Here is a 24,390-nt window from a genome sequence, read left to right on the forward strand (position 1 = left end):
GCCAGTTAAGCAGGTTGCTTTGTCCTGGATGGTGTTGTGCACCTGAAGTGTTATTGGAGCTGTACTCAATCCAGGAAAATGGAGATTATTCCTTCACACTCCTAAGTTGTGCTTTGTAGATGGTGGACAGGCTTTGGGGAGTCAGGAGGTGAGTTATTCCCCACAGAATACCCAGCCTCTGACCTGCTCATGCAGCCACACTTTTTTATATGGCTGATTCTGTTCAGTTTCTGGTCAAAGGTAACCCCCCAGGATATTGATAGTGGGGGATTCAGTGATGGCAAAGCCATTGATTGTAAAGGGGAGATGGTTGGACTCTCTCTCTCATTGGAGATGCTCTGTGCCTGCCACTTGTGTGGCATGAATGTTACTTGCCACTCATCAGCCCAAACCTGAATGTTGTCCAAACCTTGTCCAGGTGCTGCATATGGGCACAGAGTGCAGCAGTTCAAGAAGGCAGCTCACCACCGCCTTTTCAAGGGCAATCAGAGATGGGTAATAAATGCTGGCTTAGCCAAAGATGCCCACATCCCATGAATAAAAACAAAGGACTGCTTCAGCATCTGAGGAGTCACGGATGGTGCTGAATATTGTGTAATCATCAGTGAACATCTCCACTTCTGATCTTTTAATAGAAGGTCATTGATGAAATAGCTGAAGATAGTTGGGCCTAGGACACCACCCTGAGGAACTCCTGCAGTGATGACCTGGGACTGAGATGATTGACCTCCAAAAACCGCAAACATTTTCCTTTGTGCTAGGTATGATTCCAACTAGTGGAGAATTTTTCCCCGATTCCCATGGACTCCAGTTTTGCTAGGGCTCTTTGATGCCACACTTGGTCAAATGCAGCCTTGATGTCAAGGGAAGTCACTCTCACCTCACCTCCATGTTTAAACTAAGACTATAATGAGGTCAGGAGTTGAGTGGCCCTGGCGGATCCCAAACTGAGCTTCAGTGAGCAGATTGTTTCTGAATAAGAGCCGCTTGATAGCAATGTCAACAACCCCTTCTATTATTTTGCTGATGAATTGACTGGGATAATGATAGGAATCAGAAGCTAATGGGAGTAAGTGATGAAGGGTCAAGAATTTTCAAATCATCACTAAGAGAATGAGGTTAGGAGAGATTTCTTCACACAGTGTTGTTGAATCATGAAACAGTTGCATATCCCTCTCGCATTCTCACACATTCCTTACACTATTCAGATAATGGCCACTCAACCCACCTTTGGACTTAAATTGCATGCCTGTGAGACATATTTCCTTCAGTCTTTCTGGGTCGGATTTTCATCAAGGAAACAGGAAGCGGGAGTTGGGAAATGTCCCACTCCTGTTTCCCGACTTGGTCCTGGAGGAGCCCACCTGCTCTGTTCTTGTGGTGGGGAGGTAGACATGGGCCAGAAACTGGCCCACTGCCTCTGGAGCCAGGCCGAAATGGCAACAGAGTCAGCCGGAAGATGAGGCTGGTTAGAAGGCCTGCCTCAGTTTACTGGGACATTGCCCCAGTTCAATTCATGATTGTTAGGCCTGCTAGTGATCACCCCTCATTCCCCACCCACCTTCTATGCACCCTTATATCTCCCATGCCCATTCACTAGCTTGCGCTAGGTACATAATAAAGCCATATAATGACGCTGGCAAGTCTTTGAAATGCCAATGAAAGTTACAAATCAAAACAGCCATTCAAAAATCCCTTTGAAAAACAATTCCCCTCTTACCTTCTCATAAAGCTGTCAATCAAACGCAGCCTGTGAAATTCACATGAAGGAAACCTTAATTTTGCCTAAATAAACACACACATATTGGCTAGGATTTTCCAACCCCGTTCACAGCAGGTGAGTTTGGTGGCGAGATTGGAGAATCTCACGATGAGGCCCTAGTCGTGTTTCCCGACGACGTCTAACCAGGACGCGATTGTCCTCTTCCCCCGTCAATAGCAGATCACGTTTCCTGCCGTTGAATGTCGGGAAACTTAGTGAAATAAATTTGCATCTAATTATTGTGGCCACATGCTGGAATCCTCCCCCCACGTCAAATTTAAATCCCACAATGGCGTGATTTCACAATGGCATGATTTACAACAGCTTTTAAAAAGGCATGAACCTGCCGATCTCAACTTTGAGAGGAACTCGGAGGTGAGTGCACACAACTTTGCGCAGTGTGCTCGTGATGATCCAAGCAGCTCCGTGGATTTGGGGAGGATGGGCAAGTCTCTGGAGCAGCAGCTTCGCAGCTAGCTTGTGGTGCTGGGGCAAGGGCAACAGTGGAAAGGGGGAAGTGGGAGAAGTAACCTTGGGGCAAGGGGGGTCATGGCAGCACTGACTGAAGTTTGAGCACCAACACATTGTGGGTGGGAGGGGGAGGCGGTGGGTGGAAGGGAAGAAAACGGCCACGCTAATGGCAAAAACACGTCAAAGATGAGCACTGCACCACAGCTGAGAGCGTTTAGCTTGGGCTCAGTTGACTTGCTTGGAGTCAGCCTACTCAAGCAAATATACCCACTAAAGCAGCATTAATTCCTCACAGTGCCAATGATTACTTCTTTACTGTTAATTGCTCATGCGCACACTTCAAACTTGAGTGAGTGCTATGATGCTGTGGAACTTTTGGATGACTGGGCAAGTTTGAGCATTCTGTCAGGAAAGGAAGCCATTGAACACTGATGGATGGATTGGATGGATGCACTCCCAGTCCCTTGCATTATGTTTAAGTTGATGTTGAAAAGTCACCCTCGTGGCCCAAGCAAACCATGAAGTCTTGGAGTCCAGGTTAGAAAAATGCCGACATCTGAGATGAGAGTTCTGGATGCAGTCGAGTGGCCGAAGCTGCCATCACTCGGTCGTTTGGTGTGGGGCGGTGCTGGGTTTGGCCATGGTGAGCCATCACTGGGCATTATTGTGGTTAACTTGACCAAGAGTGGTCCTTAGGAAACATTTGCTGACTCTTGTGTCTCTCTCTTTGATACTGCAGTGAGGAGACCATCAGGAACATGGAGCCTGGTGATCTTGCTGTTTGCCTCTTTGTTTATAGGCAGGAGAGAAGAAGGAGAAGAATCTGACAGAGGTACCTGGCTCACCAAAGGGAGGAGCAAAACCCTGAAGACCAAGGGGCAGCACAGCCTCCTCCACACACACAGGATGAACACCACAGAGTCATCGTTCATAGATGCAGCACCAGACCCAGGGTCTATAGATGGCACATGTGCTACCTACAGATGAGCGAGAACCAGTGTCGCCAATGCCTGCACATGTCAAGGGAACTGGTCACACACATATGCCGCCTTCTGCAGGATTTGGCACCAGGGGAACCCGAAGGGCATCCAGTACCATTGGCAGTTAAAATTATCGCCACGCTCAATTTCTACAGCAAAAGTCCCCAGGGCTCCACTGGGGACCTTTGTGGGATCTTGCAAGCCTTCACCCACAAATGTATCCAAGCATACAATTTTGACAGGGACCAGTCAAGCCAGGAAGCAAGAGAGCTGGGATTTGCCCAGATTTCCAGATTCCCACAAGTACAGGGTGCCATTGACTGCACCCACTTGGCTCTTACTGGACTGCTTGTTGCCAGGCAGATTTATGTGAACCACAAAGGCTTCAACTCGCCCAACGTTCAGCTGGTCTGCGACCATAATGAACAGATCATGCAAGTGTATGCATGATATCCGGAAGCATCCACAACTCGTACAACTTCAGGTTTCAGAGCCCTGAAACCTTCCAGGGACTACACAGGATGTGGGGTTTGCCCTTCGGGTACAAGTACTACTCACAAAGGACGTGGCTGATGACATCTGTGTGGCGGCCTCAGACTCCTGATGAGAGAAGGTACAAAGAGGCTCAAGCTGCGACCTAGAGTTTGGTGGGCGCACCATTGACATCCTGAGAGTGAGGTTCTGGTGCCTGAACAGATCTGGTGGAGCACTGCAGTACACTACGCAGAAGATGCCGCGCATCATAGTGACTTGCGCGCTACACAGCCTGGTGATGCAAAGGGGGATGATGAGGAGATGCAAGAGCTGCACTTCGACGAGGAGGAAATCGAAGGGGATGAGGGCGATGAGGTCCTGGAGGGCGAGGGTGCAGGCAACGAGGCCAATGCACCAGCCAGATGAGGCAGGCGTATTTGTGAGGCCCTCATTGCCACAAAATTCCGGGAGGATGATGACGAGGTGCAGTGAGGACACACTGAGATCTTCATATTGCATCTGGGAACGTCTGACGCCTGTCTGGCTGAGGGCAGCGCACATACACACTGCGAAGAAGCTCATATCATCGAGACGCTGCAGCCACATGGACCTTAAGACTACTTGATCCTTTGGCAGGCTTCATCACCTGTTCCCTTCAGCACCACACCTTCACCTATCAGGAATGGTGACGAGGGGGCAGCCCTGCCTCAAAGGTGCTGAGAGCACAGATTACATCACAGAACCCAGTGATACTTGGGTACGAGATTCTTGCAGCAAATAAAAGCCAAATGGAGGCGTGCGTGTCACTGGTCTGGAGAGTGACTGAAGCCGGACAATCACTGTACTCAAAAGGTTACACTCTGCACAGGGGAGAGGCCCTGGATTGTGACAGTAGCCTTCATTTTGTGCAGGAACCAAGGTTTCATGTCTGATTGACATGAACACTGCACATCATAACAAGGAGCCATCGACAAGGAGACATTCCTGGGAGTGTATTTACAATGGTCAACATTAAGTACAAGTGATTAACACCCATGCCCACGTTGTGCAACTTCCTTCCCAGTGAGACTGGGTGAAAATAGCTGACCAAGTAGAACAGAAGAAGAAGAAGAAGAAAAAAAATTTTCAGGAAATTTACCTACAGAGGCGTTGACCTGGATCAGCCCCTTGACATGACCTATGAGCAGCTGATGCAGTTGTACTGTGCTCGTCAGCATAGGCCTGTGAACAGAGGCCTTCGCCACAAACAGCAGTCCCTCCTGAAAAGGCTGCTCAAGGTGAATAAAGGAAGCTCCTCCAATGGAGAAACCAGAGGCTGTCAAGACTCACCTTCGGGCTATGGTTATCCTCCCAGAGATGGGCAACAGCATGGTTGGTGTATACGATGGGAAAACCTTTAACCAGGTTGAAATCAAGCCTGAAATGATTGGAGAGTTCTCCATCACCTACAAGCCTGTCGAGCACGGCAGACCTGATATCGGTGCCACTCACTCCTTCAGGTTCATCTCTCTGAAGTAAACAGTTTATGATGGAAATATTGTGTAAATAAAATTAAATCTTCTTGTGTACACCTCGCAATGCAGCTCTTCGCCGTCAGGAGTAGCAGCTATCGTCAGAGAGCCGCTGCTCAGGAGTCCGCCCCTCTGTCCTTTTTAGTTGCTGACACAGAGGAGAGCTGTGGCTGCTGGGGTGACCAGGATCGGGGAAATGCTGGGTAGCGGAGGAGTAGGGTGGATGCTTCCGCAGGAGTTGGCGCATCGCGCGTCCGTGGACATCTGGCTCGTGGCCAATGCCATTCAAGACCTTAGGAGGGTTGTGCTCGGCCCCGACGTCATACTGGGCTTCGAGGTGGCGCAGGTGCGCGGTGGTCTTCCGTCTGAGTGTACCCCTGTTCAGACGGAATTCCACATAGTACCCAAGTCCCGAACCCTCCTTTGGGAGCCGGTGCCCCCCCCAACCTGAGTCGCTTTGCGGAAATACCCTCCATGGCCTTTAGCACAGCGCGGAGGGGTTTCCTGTACGGGCTGCTGCTGCACACTCTTCACTTTCTTGCCCTCGCCCGCTGCTCGGACACACCCTTGTTGCCATCCAGTGGGGGGGCCTTCTATGGGAGTGTCTTCCCACTTTTTATTGGGGATCTGGGGTGTTGCACGCAGCAGTCCTGTATTGCTTTCGGGGTCCTGCTGTGCGATAGTGGCATCCTCCTCGGCCTGGGGTCACAGGAGGACGGGATTCAGATGGGCCGGATACTCCCACAATTACTAAGGTGAATGGCCCCGGGGTGTGCACCTGCTGACCTTCCTACCTATGGGTACCTGGCTGACTCCTTGAGAGGAAGGGGCAGCCGGACTGAGTTCAAGATGTATTGACACTGATGGCAAGTGCCTCAGCGACGGAGTGCAGCTCCTGCAGCAGTGCAGGAGCGGTGACCTCGACCAAGATCTCCATGGCAGCCGCCATCCTACCAGTGTTGACTTCTGTGTGTTGTCATGCCAGCGCTGTCACCTCAGACTAAAGGCGGACGGACTCCTTTATCGTGCCTTGCAATCTGAGGAGCGCAGCGGACATCCCTTCCTGATGTCCCTGAGCTTGCTTTTGCAGCTCCAGCAACTGAAGTATAATCGAGTCCATCCTCATCTGACTAGGACTCAGCAGATTTCTGGCCTCCAGCAATCCTCCGAGTCCCAGCAACCTGGAAAGCCCCTGGCTCCGCCTGCTGTGGATCAGACTAAGCGATGTGCCTATCATGTTGTGACCCAGAGGCTACTCTAGAACAAATTTCCACCAAGGTGTCTGTCTCTGCGCTGGTGGAGGGTATGGCTGACCAGTCTTCAATGTCAGTGTCTGCGAATTTCTCAACCTGGTGTCCTCGGGGCTTGAGTCGAGGACCTGGGCCATGGACCCCTTCGGCTGTTTTCCAGATATGCATGCGAAAGCATGGGGAGATAATTAGTACATGGCAGTGGCCTGTGAAACAGGACACATTACTCACAGCACGGCTGACTGGATGTTACACTGCTGGATCCTCACTTGGTTGAGCAACGCCGACCTCACTCTCAGCACAGGACTGATCCAGATTGTCGCCGGGCAGCTGGATGGCCCTGCTTTCAAAGTCTGTGAGGACCTTGATTTCAGGCATTCCTCCACCAGTCTGCGCCCTCTCCCTTGTGTTGTGTGTCAGCTTATCCTGCTTGAAGACAGATGGATCAGGGAGGTGCTGGGTGGTGAAGGAGTGGGCTGGGTGCTACCATAGGAGTTGGCGCGTCACACGTCCGTGGATGTCCGGCTTGCGGCCAGTGCCATTCATGACCTTAGGACAGTCGTGCTTGGCCCCGACATTATCCTGGGTCTCGAGGTGGAGCAGGTGCCCGGTGGTCTTCCGTCTGAGCATAGGCCCGTTCAGACGGAATTCCACATTGGTCCCAAGCCCCGACCTCTCCCTTGGGAGCCGGTGCCCTGCAACCTGAGTCACTTCGCGGAAATGCCCATGGCGCGGAGGGGTTTCCTGTATGGGCTTCACTTCCTTGCCCTTGCCCGCCACCCGGACGTGCCTTGTTGACATCCGGCGGTGGAGGTCCCCAGTGGGTGGGCCCTCTACAGGGGTTTCCTCCCACTTTCCATCGAGGACCTGGGGTGGAGGTTGTTGCACGCAGTGGTCCCATACAACCGTAAGTTGTGTCGGTTCACGGCCTCCCAAGATACCTGTGTCTTTTGCGGCTTTGTGGAGACCATGTCTATGTTAACTGTTGTAGGCTACACCCCCTTTTCGAAAAAAAGAGAAAAAAAATGAAGACCGATGGAGAGAGTGTAAGCAGGATGCCTGCCAGGCTAAATGAGAAGGTTGCCTGGCATCTGTGGGTATTGAGTGGTTCCATGAATGGGATGAGGACACTATCCGCAGGGCAGATGAAGGTGTGTGTGAGAAAGCAAATGGTGATTTAAGCTGGCAACAAGTGAGATCCCGGTGGGTGTGTGACGGGTTTGTGAGCATGTGAGAGTCAAGAGTGATGAGAAGAATGACTTACCCTGACGAAACGGAGATCATCCCCTTTCGACACTGGGTGGCAGTTCTCTTTTGCAGGGCTTTGGCACTGAGCATCTCTGCCAATGCCTCCCATGCTGGATTGGTAACTTTGCTTGCTGGTTTTTGCCCAGGGTGGGGGTAGAGGACTTTGTGGCAGCCTCCACTGTGCTCTAGGGAGGCATCACTAAATTTGGGGGCAGCATGTTTTCTCCGTTTGGCAGCCATTGGTTCCCAGCAGCTTCCTATCCCTTCAGGAGTGCTCACTCTCTGTGCAGGGGTGTCCTTTAAATATGGCACCTGGATTACTGAAGGCCTGAGGTGACAGTGGGATTGGCGAATCAGAGGCCGCCCCACCAGCGATCCGACACGAAACCTGTGCCTCTGTATTTTTTCAACAAAGTGCCACACCATACACAGTAAAAGCTGCCATTGCTGTCAATGGGTCAAACGCCACTTTCCCCATCCGATATTGACTTTGCCAATTTCAGTGACAATTCCGCCCATTGATAAACCATGACAAAGGAAGTTCGAGTTATTAGATGGTAATAAAACAGTCTATCAGATGAAGCTAGAAGTCCCCTTTGCAACTGTGTAAACAGACCATCTGCCGGACTGAGTCCTTTAGCTCTTGGAGCTCAGCCAAGCATCCATTATGAAGCCATTTGACAACTGTAACAATAGAAGTAGGTTGAGCAGAAAAGAGTAAAGGTTTTTAGAATGGGAATTACAGTGGAGCAGGCAAGAACAGGAGTGCCGCATGCAGGCTCACTGCACCCTTATCCCACAGCGGCAAAAATTGCCAGAAGTGGGAATTGGAGCAGGATTCCTGGAATCTGGACGTGTCCACTATTTTTTAAAGCCCTTCTCTCTCTGTCCTGACAAGGACAGAGGCATGAAAATCCGGGCCTCTGTCTCTGCTTTCCTCTCTGTTCATTGTCACTTACCTAGTTCTGACAAAAATTCTATTCATAACAGGCCTATCGGAATGCTTGTACAGCTCAAGACGGTTTAGCTGAGTATAAAAAAAATATAATTTTTCTATCATTTGATCTATTTTCTTTCATTTTAGGTGTTTTCCAGCTCCAAACCGTTGAGGATAGGTTATTATGAGAGCGATGGGTTTTGGATTCCCAATGCCAGCATGAAACGTGCAGTTATGGAAACCAAACAACTGCTGGAGGAGGCAGGACACACGGTGGGTTTACAGACTTATGGCAGAGGATTAGCAATAGTCAAAGGGAACAGAGACACAACAAATGTCCTTATTTTATTCCATGAGCAATAACTTTTCTCAAGTCTGTTGTGCAGCACTGCGTCAAATGCCTTTTGATTGTCCATGTACACCTCATCAACCTTTTCTGTTACCTCTTCAAAACATTCCAAGTTAGTTAAACACAATTTTCCCTTTAGAAATCCATGCTGGCTCTTTCTTATCAACCCATATTTTTCCATGCAACTACTAATTTTATCCCGAATAATTGTTTCTAGAATCTTGCCCACCACTGAAGTTAAACTGACTGGTTTGTAATTGCTGGGCTTATCCTTACAACCTTTTTTTGAACAAGGGCATAATGTTTGTAATTCTCCAGTCCTCTGGCACCTCACCTGAGTCTAGGAAAGACTGAAAGATTATGGCCAGTGCCCCTGCAATTTCTACTCACACTTCCTTCAATATCTTTGGATGTATCTCATCTGGTCCCAGTGCCTTGTCGACTTTAAGTACCGACAGTCTACTCAACACTTCCTTCTTGTCAATTTTGAACCCTTTTAGTGACAGAGTTTACTTGTCTGTCACCATGGCCTGGGTAGCATCTGCCTCCTTGGTAAAGACGGATGCAAAGTATTCATTTAATACCTCAGCCCTCAACCATGGCCCCTATGTCCATGTGTAAATTCCCTTTTAGGTCCCTGATCACCCTTTTACTATTTATATGCCTGTAGGAGAGTTTGGGATTCCCCTTTATGTTGGCTGCCAGTCTTTTCTCATAATCCCTCTTCGCTTCTCTAATATGCTTTTTCACTTCCCCTCTGAACCTTCTGTATTCCTCTTGGTTCTCAACTGTATTTTCTACCTGACACCTGTCATAAGAGCACTTTTTCTTCTTTATCTTAATTTCAACCTCCTTTTGCATCCAGGGAGCTCTGGATTTGTTTGTCCTACCTTCCCCTTTGAATGGAATGCACCTTGACTGTGCCTGAACCAATTCTTTTTTGAAGGTAGCCCATTGTTCAACAGTTTTTCCTGCCAATCTTTTGTTCCAGTCTATCTGGCCCAGCTCCGTTCTTGCCCCATCAAAGTCAACTCTCGTCCAGTTAATTATTTTTATTCTGGATTGCCTGTCGTCCTTTTCTATCATCATCCTAAAACATACAATACAATTATCACTATCTCCTAAATGTTCCCCCATTGACACTTGATCCATTTGGCCCACCTCATTTCCAAGAACCAGGTCCAACAGTGCAACTTTTCTTCATGGATTTGACACATACTGCTGTAGAAAATTCTCCTGAACACAATCTAAGAACTTTTGCCCCTCTCTGACCTTTACACTGCCGCTGTCTCAGTCTACATTCAGGTAATTAAAGTCACCGATTAAAACTACTCTATAATGCTTGCATCTATCTGTAACTTCCCTATTGATTTGTCCTTCTACGTCCTTCTCACTAGTTGGTTATCGTTAGACTACACTGAGCAAGGTAATTGCACCCATTTTTGTTCCTTAGCTCTAGTCAAATTGATTCTGTCCTTGAACCCTCTGGGACATCCTCTTTCTCCAGCACTGCAATGCTCTCCTTAACCAGTACTGCCACCCCTCCCCCTTTCTTATCTCTTCTGAACACTTTTGTACCCGGGAATATTTAACACCCAGTTCCGCCCTTCCTTGAGCCAGATCTCTGTTATCACCACAACATCATATTTCCACATGGCAATCTGCACCTGTAACTCCCCAATCCTGTTTACTGTACTCTGTGCATTCACATATATGCATAGTAACCCTGATTTAGATTGTTACTTTCTCCCTTGCCCCAACTTTACCTATAAACTTGCAACTCTCTATACTAGTGCTACCTGTCCCTCCCAGTATTTTGTGCACACTGGTATTGCTCTGTAATATTTTCTCTTGGTTCCCATACACCTCCAACAGCACTAGCAAAGCGCCCCGCAAGGATCTCCATCCCAGCTCTGTTCAGGTACAGCCCATACAGCTTGTACAGGTGCCATCTCCCCCAGAATCAGTCCTAATGTGCCAGGAATCTAAAGCCTTCCCTCCTATACTATCTTTACAACCATGCAATCATCTGCCTTATCCTCCTATTTCTGTACTCACTGGCATGTGGCACTGGGAGTAATCCAGAGATTACTACATTTAAGGTAAAAGCAAAATACTGCGGATGCTGGAAATCTAGAACAAAAACAAAAATACCTGGAAAAACTCAGCAGGTCTGACAGCATCCGTGGAGAGGTATACAGTTAACGTTTTGAGTCCATATGACTCTTCATCGGAACTAAGATCTGACGAAGAATCATACGGACTCGAAACATTAACTGTATCCCTCTCCGCAGATGCTGTCAGATATGCTGAGTTTTTCCAGGTATTTTTGTTTTTGTACTACCTTTAAGGTACTGCTTGCTAATTTTCTACCTAATCCCTAAATTCCGATTGCAGGACTACATTCCCTTCCTACCTAAGTCACTGGTACCAATGCGGATCACGACCTCTGGCTGATCACCCTGCAGCCGCTCTGTGACATCCTTGACCCTGGCACCAGGGAGGCAACATACCATCCTGGAGTCACGTCTACAGCCACAGAAATACCTATCCATCCCCCTAACCAATGAATTCCTTATCAATATTGCTCTCTCTTTCTTCTTCCTCCCCTCCTGTACATCTGAGCCACTCATGGTGCCACAAACTTGGCTCTGACTGCACTCCTCTGAGGAACCAGCGCCCTCACCAGCTTCCAAAATGGAAAACCGATTTGTGAGTGGACACCAGGAGACTCCTGCACTACCTGCCTACTTCTCTTGGACTACCTGGTGGTCACCATTCCCTCTGTGTCTCCAGGCCCTTAAGTTGCGGGGTGACCACCTTTATGAACATGCTATTCACATAGCTCTCAGCCTCGCTGATGTGCCACAGTGACTCCAGCCACTGCTCGAGCTCTGAAACCCAGAGCTCAAGTTTCTGCAGCTGGCAACGCTTCCTGCACATGTGGTCATCTAGGACACCAGTAGCGTCCATAACTTTGCACATATTACAGGACACACATTCCACTCGACTGCCATGTCTTAACTCCAATTCCCTTACTTTAACTTTATTCTACTTTGGATTATTTATATTACTTTATTATATTGGCCCTAAATTTCCCTTATTCCTGGCACTTCTCAGTTGAACCCAAGTATAGCAACTTGTTTAAAAATGTTACACTTTTCTAATTTACTCACCAGGTCCTACCTACCAAGGCTGCCGCTCTTCTTTCTGAGGAAAGGTAAAAAAAGAAAGGAGCAGCTCCTCCCTTCTCATCGAACTCCCTCAGTCACCAAACTCCAAGTGAAGCACTCGACTGTATCCAAAAACAGCACTCCAGTGCAGACAAATGTAAAATTGAACATTTCAATAGTTTACTTGGCTACAATCCTCAGCATCCCAGCATTCTGAATTAACTGATTCTGCAGAGAAACCCATCTTTTGACATGGATTTTCTTTTACAAAGCCTACCCGTTCTTCAATGCATGCAAAACATGCAATGTTTTCCAGGAAGAAAAGTGTGTACCATGCTGTGTAATTTTAGATATATGTGCTAGGAAGACACTGGTTCAGTTCCTAGTCTGTGCTAAGTTAAATGATCTCAACTAGATCAGATCTGGTACTGCAATTAGCATCAGTGCTTCCAGACAAGAGGAGGACAAAAACAAGCACTTGGGGTTTTCACTCTTTTCACTAAGTCCCGAGGCCCTACTGTAAACTTTGTACTTATGAATGTTGAGTAAGGATAGCATTATGCTTAAGTCAGATAGCTTTCTGGCACTTGCTGTCAAAAGCCAAACAAGAAAAGTGGATGCTAGGAGACTACCAGTATCCATAGAAGCATACTTCAGCAGGAAGTAGTGCCTTAAACAAATAAAGGGAAACAATTGCAAAAATATTTTTTTAAGTTTGTCTTGAACATAAATCTTTCTTTGTTTCAGTCAAATCTTTGTGACAGTTTTCCATAATATAGCTACAGAATATACCAATGACAGAATCAATCCATTAATATGATGCATGAAGAAGTAATATTGATGAAATGTCCAGTGGTGCAATCTGGGTTTCAACACTCAAGATTAAGGGTATCCGGTATAAAATGCTATTGGAGTAAACTACCAAAAATATTGCTTGTTTCTAAACAGGGTATGTGGACAGCCACTGGGTTCAACCCTGTAATTTGAGTGCACACGTGTGTGAGAATCCAGACTGACTAATCTATAGGCATTGCAATAAAATCCTAGCTGATCCTCCGATTATTTCTCTGTTATGTTTTCCACTGAGGAAAAACAGTAAAGAAAAGCCAAAATGAGTTCATGAAGCCAGCTTAAAAGTTATTGGAACCCTTTGGGGATGGATGAAGTTGTGGAGGTTGATGCAATGCAGATCAATAAATCTGACCAACCTAAATTTGAGGGGAGGGAGTAGCTTGAATAAACTGTGCTTAATCCTCATCCTTGTTTTCCAATTTTTAATTATTTTTGACCAACCACAAAGTTGTATCTTTTGATAATATTATGTTTGTGATGTGACCAAATCCTTGCACTGACGGTGCAGAGTAAATTCATGCCCTACTCACGTCTGACTGAAAGTGAAGCAGGAGGGGAATGGGGAGCAGATTCCTTTATCATTTAGAAGAAGCATGTTAACTCAGTTAGGCAAGAGTCTTCATTCCACACCAAATCGAGTCAAGACCAGGACCTTGAGTGAAGACTAGTTCAGTTTGTTCTTAATGTATTAAGATCTGTATTAATTGATTTTTATTTCCTGAGGCATGACTATAAATCATTTTGGTTGGTGAGAAGAATGGCAGTTACTTTTGAGCAGATTAAATTGTTATTCTCGATTAGCATTGGTCACCTATACAATAACTTTTCACCTTTTTGTTTCTTTTCAGCTGGTTCCCTTCACATCTATGAGGACTCGATATGCAGTAAATGAGCTTATTATAAGTGGTATCGGGGCTGATGGTGGCGTTACACTGATGGAAAGATTGTAAGTCTCATTTTAGTGAAAGGATTGTAGAAAATTTCTTTTTAGTGCAGTTTTAAACATTCAAATTTGTGAGCAATTATCTTCAGGTTTTAAAGATTAGATGTTAACTACCTTGGCTGTTGTCTGGTACATTCTGTTCATAATTATCTAGTAGTTATGAATTCATGGTACACAACTGACCATCACTCAACCTTAGTTGCTACTCAGATTCAGAAATAACACGTAACCAGTTAAGTGAGAAATGTAAAGGTAACACAGCTGCAGGGATCAAAGGCCTAATGTATACAAATATAAGGAATGTGGTCAGTAGCTTGGATGCTAAAAATGTCCAAAATTGTGCCAGCGGATGCCTTAATGGTTGGCAAATGTGATACTTTGCTTCATTAAAGGAAACAGAGAAAGGCTCAAGGTTCTAGTTGTTAACCTTATTTCTGTTCTCATTCTTTAGTTGTTCTGTTGTTGGTGGGTATGTATAATAAAGGGGTAACTTGCAGCAAACTGGGGAACTTCACCGAATGGTACAGGGTGTAACTCTAATCTGTGAGTACTTGATAGTCAGAAAGGTTTGTACTTCTGACCTTTGCCAACAATCTTATGTGCTTTGACATGTCCACACGCAAACAAGTGAATGTGACTAACTGTTATGTTACTTTGTGTTTTCCAGAAAAGGAGACATATTCGACCCGACTTTGAAAGATTTGTTTTTCACATACAAGGTGCCTCAGATGCTTAGGAAGATACTGTGCTTTCTTCTGAAATTTTTTGTGAGTAAAACATTTCCCAAAATGAGTGAACCATTTCAAAATGACCCAGTATTATGAGAAGTGAATATAAAAAGTAGGTTTATGAAAAAAGAGGATTTTAAAATTACACATTGCAAATATTAGGAATGAACACAATGCCTTCCTATTGAATTTGTATTATAGGAGCACTTGTCTTTCATCAGTCCTCATTCCAAGGGTTAGCCTCAATATGAACAATCTTTCTCCACTGATTTCTATTCCCTGCTGCCTTCATTGCCTGTCTCATAGAGAGGCCAGTTAATGTTCTGATATTATCCATTCATGCCATCTAGGGTATTTCTTGTGCTTGTTTTCCAGGTGTCTGTCTTGCATTACCTCTTTTTCCAAACACTCTCCTCCTGTTCGCAGCACCTGTCCAAAATATGAGCTCCCCTGATTTCAATGCCTCAAACAAATTCCTCTTAACACCAACTTTCTCAAGCATCCACTCGTTTGCTTGGCCGTCCATGACACATGTAATATCCGTCTAGAGTCCTTTCATTTTAAATGCTCTTATTTGAGCCTTGTCACTCTTCCTGATTGTCCAGCTTTCACGGCCAAATATTGTTACCAGCCACACGAGGGCTTTCAGAAGACGAATTTTCATTGTAATTGAGATGCTGTGGCTACTCTGTATTCTTTTGAGTGAGTTCACAATCCCGTGACCTTTGTTAAGTCTAGCCCGAATTTCTTTGATAGACTCTGCATCTTACCTTCCGCTATCTTGGATCACTCATCATGTATCAACCTGCTCAAGCTGAACTACGTTAATCAGAATCTTGCAGATCTTTCCACCCATCCCTATCATCTTTGTTGACAAGACAAAGGTGATTAGAAGCACTAATTCAATTTAAATAAAAGAGTTAATTTCTTTATTAAAATCCTAGATAAACCTACATGCTCACATGAGTGTCTTTGCAGAGCATTATTTCAGGACTAGGGTGTTTGTTGTACAGCCAAATTTTACATTCAGTAACAATGTGTGCTAAATGTTACATTATGTATCTCTCGTGGGATACTGACTTATTTTCCTGTAAGATTAGCTCCTCCTTCAACGTGAAAGCATTGCCTTATTTTGTAGTTTATCAGGGCTAGGAATTGAGACATCACAGTAGCTCAACATTGAGGCATTGAGCAGAGGCACAAATCATCCCTCTTTTCACATGCATGACCATTTTTCTAACTCTGTTGCAAACTTTTCTACTGGGCTCATTTCCATTTGAATGTTGAACTACACAGCTGGAACAGTTCTGAGAATGTTACGATCAAACAGTATGCAGCTCAGATCAGGCTGCATCTTGTATGTTGTGTCCACTTAGGCCATCAAACGAGCAGTTCAGAAGCAATCCATATAGTTGATCCCTATTGTCAAAGAACTGAGTTATGAGGGAAGAATGGAATGATGTAGGCTTTTTAATTGCCTACAGAAGAGGCATTTGAGAGGCGATCCTCCAGAGGGCTAGTTATGCAAATGGAAAAGAAGTAAATCCATAATATGACTTTAAGCTAAATTCTGACCATAAGATGAGGAGATTCTGGTACAAGGTAGTGAAAAGAAAATGCAGAACTGATGTCAGGAAATTCTTCAAAGAGTGGAACAGACTTTCTGAAGGAGTATGGGAAGCCAAATCCTGGAATGTTTTAAGAAATATTTAGATGGTGAAGTAGGGGATTTTTAGGATCTCTCTGTATAAGTGAAATAAGACGGACCTTCCAGATTTGTAATTAGTTTGTGATCTTGTAATAAAAAATGCAATTTGACGCTTTCAGTTTGATCACTGTAGTACTTTAGAGCTACAATATAGCTAACCAGCTGGTGGTGCTATTGTCAACAGTGCCAGTTACCACCTTGGCATAGCCATCAGTAAACGGTTAAGTTCTTGCCTTCATATTTTCAATATTGCATTAAATAATTACCTTCCTTCCTCACCACCCACTTGTTATCTTCGCTACAAAAATCACTGTGAAATCATTGCAGTTTGATTACTCCATTCTTATGAAAGCTATTTATATATCTTCTGACTCAGCACTCCCTGTTGTACCAATCACACTGACAGGTACAGGATGCATGAGTTACAGTGAATTGTTTAAAATGGGAACTTTCAACAAATATGTTGAAGCTGAGTCACATTTCTAGCAATTTTCTGAATTGTGGCATTTTTATTCCAATTTTTAAGAATTCACAATGTAGCAGGACCTGTCTGGGGAAACTCATTGTATTATGCATACTGTGTTTACTGGAGTGATGTGGGACAACATTTATGTGTATATGTTAATAACCAGAATATTCAAAGGCTGCCACTCTACTTTGTGGGTTGAGCTGTGAAAGTCGGTGTGCTGATGGGGTAGAGAAGGCTAGGTGGGTAGAGGAAGGGTGGGTTGGGGGGGAAGAAGGGGGGAGGTTCTTGGCCTTTCCTGAAGGTTATTGGAAACTCAAACTTTCATTTTTGGAATGTCATCACATTTTAATGATGTACCCTATCTATCTGCACTCCTGTTTATGTTGTATTTACCTCACATTCCCATCCCAACCCTTTTGTCAATCTCTTGATTCTGAGCGCTGTTCAAATAATCAGCTGTTAGTTTGCAGTGATGTATATCTGAATAATTATTGTTTGGTTTGAACGCTTGGCTGCTATCAGTACTTTTCTCATAAAATCTATAACTTTTACCTGTTTTAGAGTCCTAGAATTGCAGAGGCCTGCAAGTCCCTGGGTGGAGTAGGGTAAGGCTTTGAACACCCTCATTCATTCCTTACTTTGATTTTGTTTTCTGCCTGAACTTATTTACTAAGTTGTCTTTGAGTATGGTAATGATTCTTCAGGAAACATTCTAGAAACCACCAGCACTATGTGGAACTACTCCAGATTTATTTGCATTGTATATTTCAAGACTGGGGGTATTGGTTTACTCAGTTGGCTACAGTGTGATGCAGAATGATGCCAACAGTGCGGGTTTAATTCCTGTACTGGTTATTGTATTTCATGGAGGCCCTGCCACCTTGCCTTGCCCTGTGCTTGCGGAGTGGCATCCCTCAAGCTACGATTTGCAAAAATTGTCTTTCTGTCATGGAGAGAGTTGCCTATGGCCCTTTGGGACTATGGCTAGATGATCTGACCTTGCCAGTGTGGTATTCTGTGCCTGATGCCTGCCATCAGATTATCAGCCCCTCTGTCATACTAAATTAAGAAATTCATTTTACTGTAGCTCTGTGGGATAGATACTTGATTAATTATTAAAGACAAAATTATAATGTAGAACATTTTGATTCTAAATGTATCTAACGATTTACAATTAAGTTTGTTGATTTTTTTCTTAACATATAGTGTATTTTTAGTAATATTACAGCATTCCAGATTTACAGTGAATGTAGTCAATCTAAACCTTCATTCTCTTTCCTTGTGTCTTTCTCTTTTCTGCATATTCTGTGTCACCTTGTTATGTTCCAATAGATCAGTCGATAAACTGTGGAAGCAGCATGTTGCAATAGAGGTAAGATCATTGTTTGCATATTTTAGATATTGCTCAATTTGCTTTTCATTTGCAGAATTTTTGTTTATATTTAGCATTTTTCAATGTGAATGAGTGAGGAGTCCAAAAGAATCAATGACTATCTGGAAATGCACATGATGCAACATGGAGCTGGATTTTACACACCTGCTGACGGGTTTGAAGTGGGAAGGGGGCTCATTAAATGCAATATGTGGCCTGTCTACTGCCTACCCACCCGCGTCCTATCTCAAATTTTTTGGGGATGGTGGAGGCATCCATCTGCCTTTGGGCCTATTGAGCTGCCAGTCATTGATTGGCTGGCAGTTCTTTCAGCAGGACTTCCTTCCAAGAAAGGGGCAGAAGTCTTGCCTTAAGCCAATTAGTGCTGCTCCCAACATTAAATGATTACGGGGTAGCCAGCAATATCATGGGCCTGGCAAGCTGGCAAGTGGGGGACCACGGTGCCCTGTAGAATCCAGCCCATGATTTATTTTGTTATCTGTAAGTATGGCGACGACTAAGCACCAAGTTAATGTGGCAAAGAGTGATGTGATGGATGTGTCCACCCAGAAATTTCCAGATGGTGAATTGTTGGTCTCAACCAGGCCTTTAGAAGTAGTTCATGTACTTCTCCCCATGAAGGAAGGGAAGATCACTTAGGAAAATGGTAGTGTGTTCAGTACGTTGCATGTAGAAATCAATAATGTCACAGATCATCATGCGTAACAGTGTCAGACTCAATGGTTTACGTATTGTTTTTCTTTGATATTAATTATCTACAGAGGAAACCCAAACTCTAGTAGCTGGTGATTTTAGGCAGGGTAAAAGTCACTCAAATTGATGTAACTGTGACTGTGGCAGAACTGGTTTTGAAGAAATGTATGCGCTGGGTGTTGGAGCCCGTCCCAACCCAGATTATTTGGTTTCTTAGGCAGTAACCTGTAAGCGTAAACTGTATTCATGCCCAGTCTATTTACATGAGCAAATATCACTAATACATTAACTTGGCAATTGATGCTCAGCCTCTAGCACCCTGCTTGGTAGGTCATTCTTTGAGTAGATGCCTTTTCTAAATTCACTAATTTTCATTAGTTTAGTTCTATTTTCTGGTAAATAATCTAATTTTACTTTATACCATTTCATATTTTATATACTATGGCCTCCAATATGGCATCTATAGCATGTGTAGGCACTTCTGGTGTTAGAAGTGCTGGATGCTATTGTAGGCAGTAGGTGATGTCAGTCAGTGCACTGCTATTTCAGAGCCCAATGCTCCGAATAACGTTGTTACTTAAACACACACATTAGCTGAACGTGTGTTCAGCAGTAGAAAAGATTGCCACCTGTACCAGCAGTGCTATTTAAAGGGATGTCAACTTTTTCTGTTCAATGAATTGCTGATTGATTTCTATTGGCGCTTGTTTAGATTGTAGAAATGTTTGCTGGGTTTCAGGATTGTTTAAAGTTGCCCAAGCCTACACGGCACATGCTGAAGGATTTAGTCCCAATTTCAAAGACACCGCAATTGCTCTCACAGGAATGCCTGAGTTTGCATCCCTTGGCCTACAGTGTACCAGGGTGAATAAGCAGAGGTGACATAGAGAAGGACAAGTTACTTGAAGAGGGAGGAGACGGAGAAGAACTCCCAGCAGGAGGTCATATCCATCCAGAGCTTTCAGGGAGCAATTCTCCAACCTGAATCTCAACAAGGAACAGTGTATTAGGGATCTCTACTTCACTAAGGATGTCCTCAATTAAATTTGCCACCTGCTGCAGCCACAATTGCAACATTCAATCAGACAAAGACATCATTGTCAATGGCTGTGACAGTGATCATGGCCACAAACTTATAGGGCTGAATTTTCCCTCCATCGGGGGTAGAAGTTGATGGGTGGGTGCGTACAAGCGTGCTTCTGCTAAGTGCAGCCTCGGAGATCGGCTGTGAATGTAAAATAGCTAAAAATAGGGAAATTTTATTTTTCTAACATGAACCCTCATGTGACAATGTCACGTGAGTTGGGACATGTTCATAATTTCCAAAAGAACTTTATTAAAATTTTTAAAACCCTACATGAAACCTCAGCCCACCTGTGGATGAGGTTTCATGTTTTTTCTATTCCCCGCCGGGGCTCCTGGCCTCTCCACCAACCTTAAGGTTGGATGGGCAGGTCCACTAATTACTTTAATTGATCTGTCAATGGCCTCAATTGGCCATTGACAGATCGGCGGGTGCGCAGCTGATTTTGCTGCACCCCTGCTTTCCTGAAAATTTAAATGGGGCGCGGTAACACCAGGAGTTCCGCCCGATGTCACCATGCATCATTTTATGCGTTGGCGAGCGGGCCCCGCCCCTGCTTGCCGACGGTAAAATCCAGCCCATAGTGCCTGGTTCCTTCCAGGCTGGCATAGATGAGATTTGCAACATCTCACAGTTTGCCATGTACCTTTTCACTTCATCTCTCTAGACAGAGTGTGCAGGCAGCTTCGTGAGGACTGCAAGCTTCTGCATGGTGTAGGATGTCATTGACTGCGCGCGCACACAAAATTTGCAGGCCCAGAAAAGTCGACTCTGATATGTGCTGCAATGGAAAGGGATTACAATCTCTCATCATTCAGCTGAGTGAAGCAGTTTTCATGGATGAATAGCTAACAATATAGGCTGTGTGATGTAGGTATGAGGCTTATAGTAGTGCTAAGTAAGTGAGAGTGAGGTGAAGGTACGCATGTGGAGTATAATTCATGGCTGATGGTGATTGTTGGTAGGTAAGTGATAGGGGGTGATACTTGGAGTAGCGTCTGAGGCTAATGATGCAGTTGGTAGGATGTGGCATTTGAAGGTGTATTCACTGGCCTTGACTACTCCTGTGAGGTTATTGAGCTTCTCGTGGCATTGCACCCAGGTCCTCAGGGGCTAGACTGCTGGCATTGACCGCAACAGCTATCTGGGACCACTGCTGTCTCAACATTTGTCTGGAGGGCCTGCTGGCACTTCAAGCACAAATGATGTTTCTCATTCTCTCCATCTCCTATACCAAGGCCTCCAGTGTAGCATCGGAAAATATTGGAACACACTCTCAATTATGTGGCCCCATTCTTGTCTTTCCCAGGTCAAACTCAAGTTTAGAATGACTTCCAACACCACCTCCAACCAAAATGTACCAATCTTTTAAGAAATGTTACAAGCTGTGCAGGCTTGTGTGCTAGCCTCTCGTGATTTTGTGCCCCCTGCTCAGGTGTGCAGCTACTTAACAGCACGTTTGAGTGATTGACACAGATTGTGTTGTAAACAGAGTGCTGAAGTTTTGAATTTCATGCAACTGGGAATTCGGACGAAGAAGCTGGTTTTTGCCTCCAATACTTGTAGTGGCTTCTGTAAGCTTGCGGCAGTAAACATTGTAAAATCTTTTGGTCTAATGTTTTATTTTATTGCTTGGTACAAGTTAATGTGAAGGAAAAAAAACTAAAAAGTAAATATGGCAGAACAGGTTTTATGCCTGGTCTGCTCTGTGTGGGAACTAGTGGACAATGAGACTGTTCTGAGTGAGCACTCTGCTGTAAATGTCTCCATCTCGAATCTCTCTGGCTCCAAGTCATTGGGCTGGAGTGAGAGTTAGAGACACTCTGAGATAAAAGGGAGAGGGTGCTATATCTGGACATTTTGCTGTGCCTGACAAAGAGGTGCAAGTTCAGAATTGGGTTGGTATGACTCATACTGTGCAGGGTTATGGGAACCCAGGTAAGATAATGAATGAGGATCTGCAGACAACTGCTCCTATTCAATAATTTCAATATACTCACTGCCTGTGAGGATAAGGATAAAGACTATTGGAATAACAGCCACAATGCAGACTAAGGCACCTTGGAGCAGGAGGTCACTGAAATGGGGAAGAGAAAGAGGGTAAGCCAAATGTGGTAATTGCAGGGGAGTGTGGGGGCTAGATAGTATCCTTTGTAAGCAGGGTTGAGAGATGCACATGGTATATTTCCAGCCTGGTGCCAGGGTGAGGGATATCTCAAACCAGCTTGAAAGGATATTGGTGAGGGGGGGTGAGGATCCAGTTGTTGTGATTCATGTTGAGAACAGCAACATAGGGAAGATTAGACAAAAGTCCTATTTAGAAGCTAAATTAAAGAGCAGGACTTCACGGGTTGCATATCAGAACCTTTGGACTATTACCTGATCCATGCGTGAATTGGCATAGGGATAAGCAGATTATGGAGGTGAACATGTGGTTGAAGGAGTGATGTGGGAAGGAGGGATTCTATTTTGTGGAACACTAAGACCAGTGTTGCGACAGGAAACAATAACTGTTAGAATGGACTCCATCTTTTTCATTTGTGCACAAATTATGGGCATCATTGGCAGAGCCAGCATTTATTGCCCATTGCTAATTGCCCTTGAGAAGGTGGTGGTGAGCTGCCTTGTACCTTTGCAATCCATGTGGTGTAGATACACCCACAGGGCTGTTAGGAAGGGAGTTCTAGGTTATTGACTTAGTGACAGTGAAGGAACAGCGATATAGTTCCAGGTCAGGATGGTATGTGGCTTGGAGGGGAATTTGCAGATGATGGTATTCCCATGTGTATGCTAGCCTTATCCTTCTAGATGGTAGAGGACATGGGTTCGGAAGGTCCTGTCGGGGTGTTGGCAAGTGTTGCATTGTGTCTTGTTGATGGTGTACCTGAACTGAACTGGGACCAGGGTCTTAGTGGTAAGTATAAAAGCGGGAGTTGGGGGTGGGCGAGGGTGTGACAAGGACTTTAAACTAGAAAATTGGAGGGAGGGCTCAGGTGGAAAAGGTAGTATTAATAATAGCTCAAAAGCAAACAAGAGGGAAGAGAGTAGAATAACAATGGGAAATTGTGCTTTAGGCCCACCAGATAATGGGAACCCAAATAAGAGTTCTTTATGCAAACACATGGAATATAAGGGATAAATTGAATGAATTGCAGGTGCAAATTAAATTTGGAGGATATTGTTGGCTGTCCCTCGATTCACGGGTGATGTCTGCTCAGGGTCTCGAGTATCTGCCCTGGGTCTTCGTTTGCCCAAGTAGGCCATTTCTTGACCCACAGATCTTTGGGCACATGGAGCAGGATGTCCCACAAGGTAGTGAGATCTGGAGTGCAGGATTTACTTCCTTTTCTTCCCTTCTTTGCCACTGCTGTGCCTCATAATTAAGCCGTTGTGACTGAAAATGTGATGCAGCTTGATGGACAAGCTGTCGCCATTTTGAATGATTGGTAGCAAACTCTTCCCAGTTATTGATGTCAATCTTGCCGTGCTTCAGGGAGGGCTTTATAGTGTCTCTGAAGCGTTTTCTTTGTCCTCACCTGGAATGCTGGCCATTTGAGAGTTGAGAAAACAGGACCAGGCAGGGCAGATTCTTTTCGGCAATCCACAGTGTCCAGTCCAAGAAAGTTGATTTTGCAGGAGTTTTGCCTGAATGCTTGTGGAGCTGGCTTCAAGAAGGAGGGCAGCGTAGGTTTACCAGAATGATACCTGGTCTCCATGAGTCAAAGCATTTCAAAAGTAAGTCTTGACTTATAAAGCCTGTGGGCTGGGTGAGGCCTTTGATGAGCAGCCCAACCCCCTCCCTCACCTCCACACCCCTTCCCTCATCTTAGCCTATCTCAAATGCTGTCTTCCACCAGACCTAGTTGCTACCTGCCTTTGTTCTTCAGGCTGTTGCTCCTCTTCCCCCGACTGTTCATCCACACATGATAACCAGTGAGTGCTTAATGAGGGTAATTAAGAAGGGGAAAATTAGAAGGCAGCAAGTTGGAAGCTGGCTTGAAAATGCACTATTCACAATGGTGCACAGATTGTCTGATCTTAGTGCTTGCAGGTGAGTGCTCCTTTAAATTTAGCCTCTAGTCAGTTTGTGAAGCAAAAGCTGCTACACTTCACTAAGTATGTTTGCTGTTGAGCGGGACTTCTAACTAGTCCAGTTAAAACTGTATCAGGATTGAAATGCCATTATCAGACTCCTAGTTGAATTAATTCATGAGCTAAACTATCTCTTTATGGCTGGTGGAATTGTGACCCGAATCTGCTCCACAGTACAAATAATTGCAGAGGGCTAATAAGTCAATTTTCACAACTTTATTCATTCACTGCCCCTTTATCACTGGGCGGGTTAGACTCGGCTAAAATCAAGGT

At 45.0% G+C, this 24,390-nt stretch overlaps 1 protein-coding gene and 1 pseudogene across 1 annotated transcript in view; both read left to right on the forward strand.

Moving 5' to 3' along the window:
• Nucleotides 1-24,390, forward strand: part of LOC121289418 (vitamin D3 hydroxylase-associated protein) — a 70,884-nt gene that overhangs the window by 40,790 nt on the left and 5,704 nt on the right. The window contains exons 8-12 of the mRNA XM_041208879.1: nt 8,781-8,906; nt 13,856-13,953; nt 14,618-14,717; nt 17,417-17,460; nt 18,188-18,227. Coding sequence (XP_041064813.1) covers nt 8,781-8,906; nt 13,856-13,953; nt 14,618-14,717; nt 17,417-17,460; nt 18,188-18,227 — 408 coding nt within the window. The remainder of the gene's footprint in view (nt 1-8,780; nt 8,907-13,855; nt 13,954-14,617; nt 14,718-17,416; nt 17,461-18,187; nt 18,228-24,390) is intronic.
• LOC121289419 lies at nt 210-5,205 on the forward strand (annotated as a pseudogene).

The sequence above is a fragment of the Carcharodon carcharias genome, chromosome 16 (assembly GCF_017639515.1).
Source record: "Carcharodon carcharias isolate sCarCar2 chromosome 16, sCarCar2.pri, whole genome shotgun sequence".
Taxonomy (NCBI): Eukaryota; Metazoa; Chordata; class Chondrichthyes; order Lamniformes; family Lamnidae; genus Carcharodon; species Carcharodon carcharias.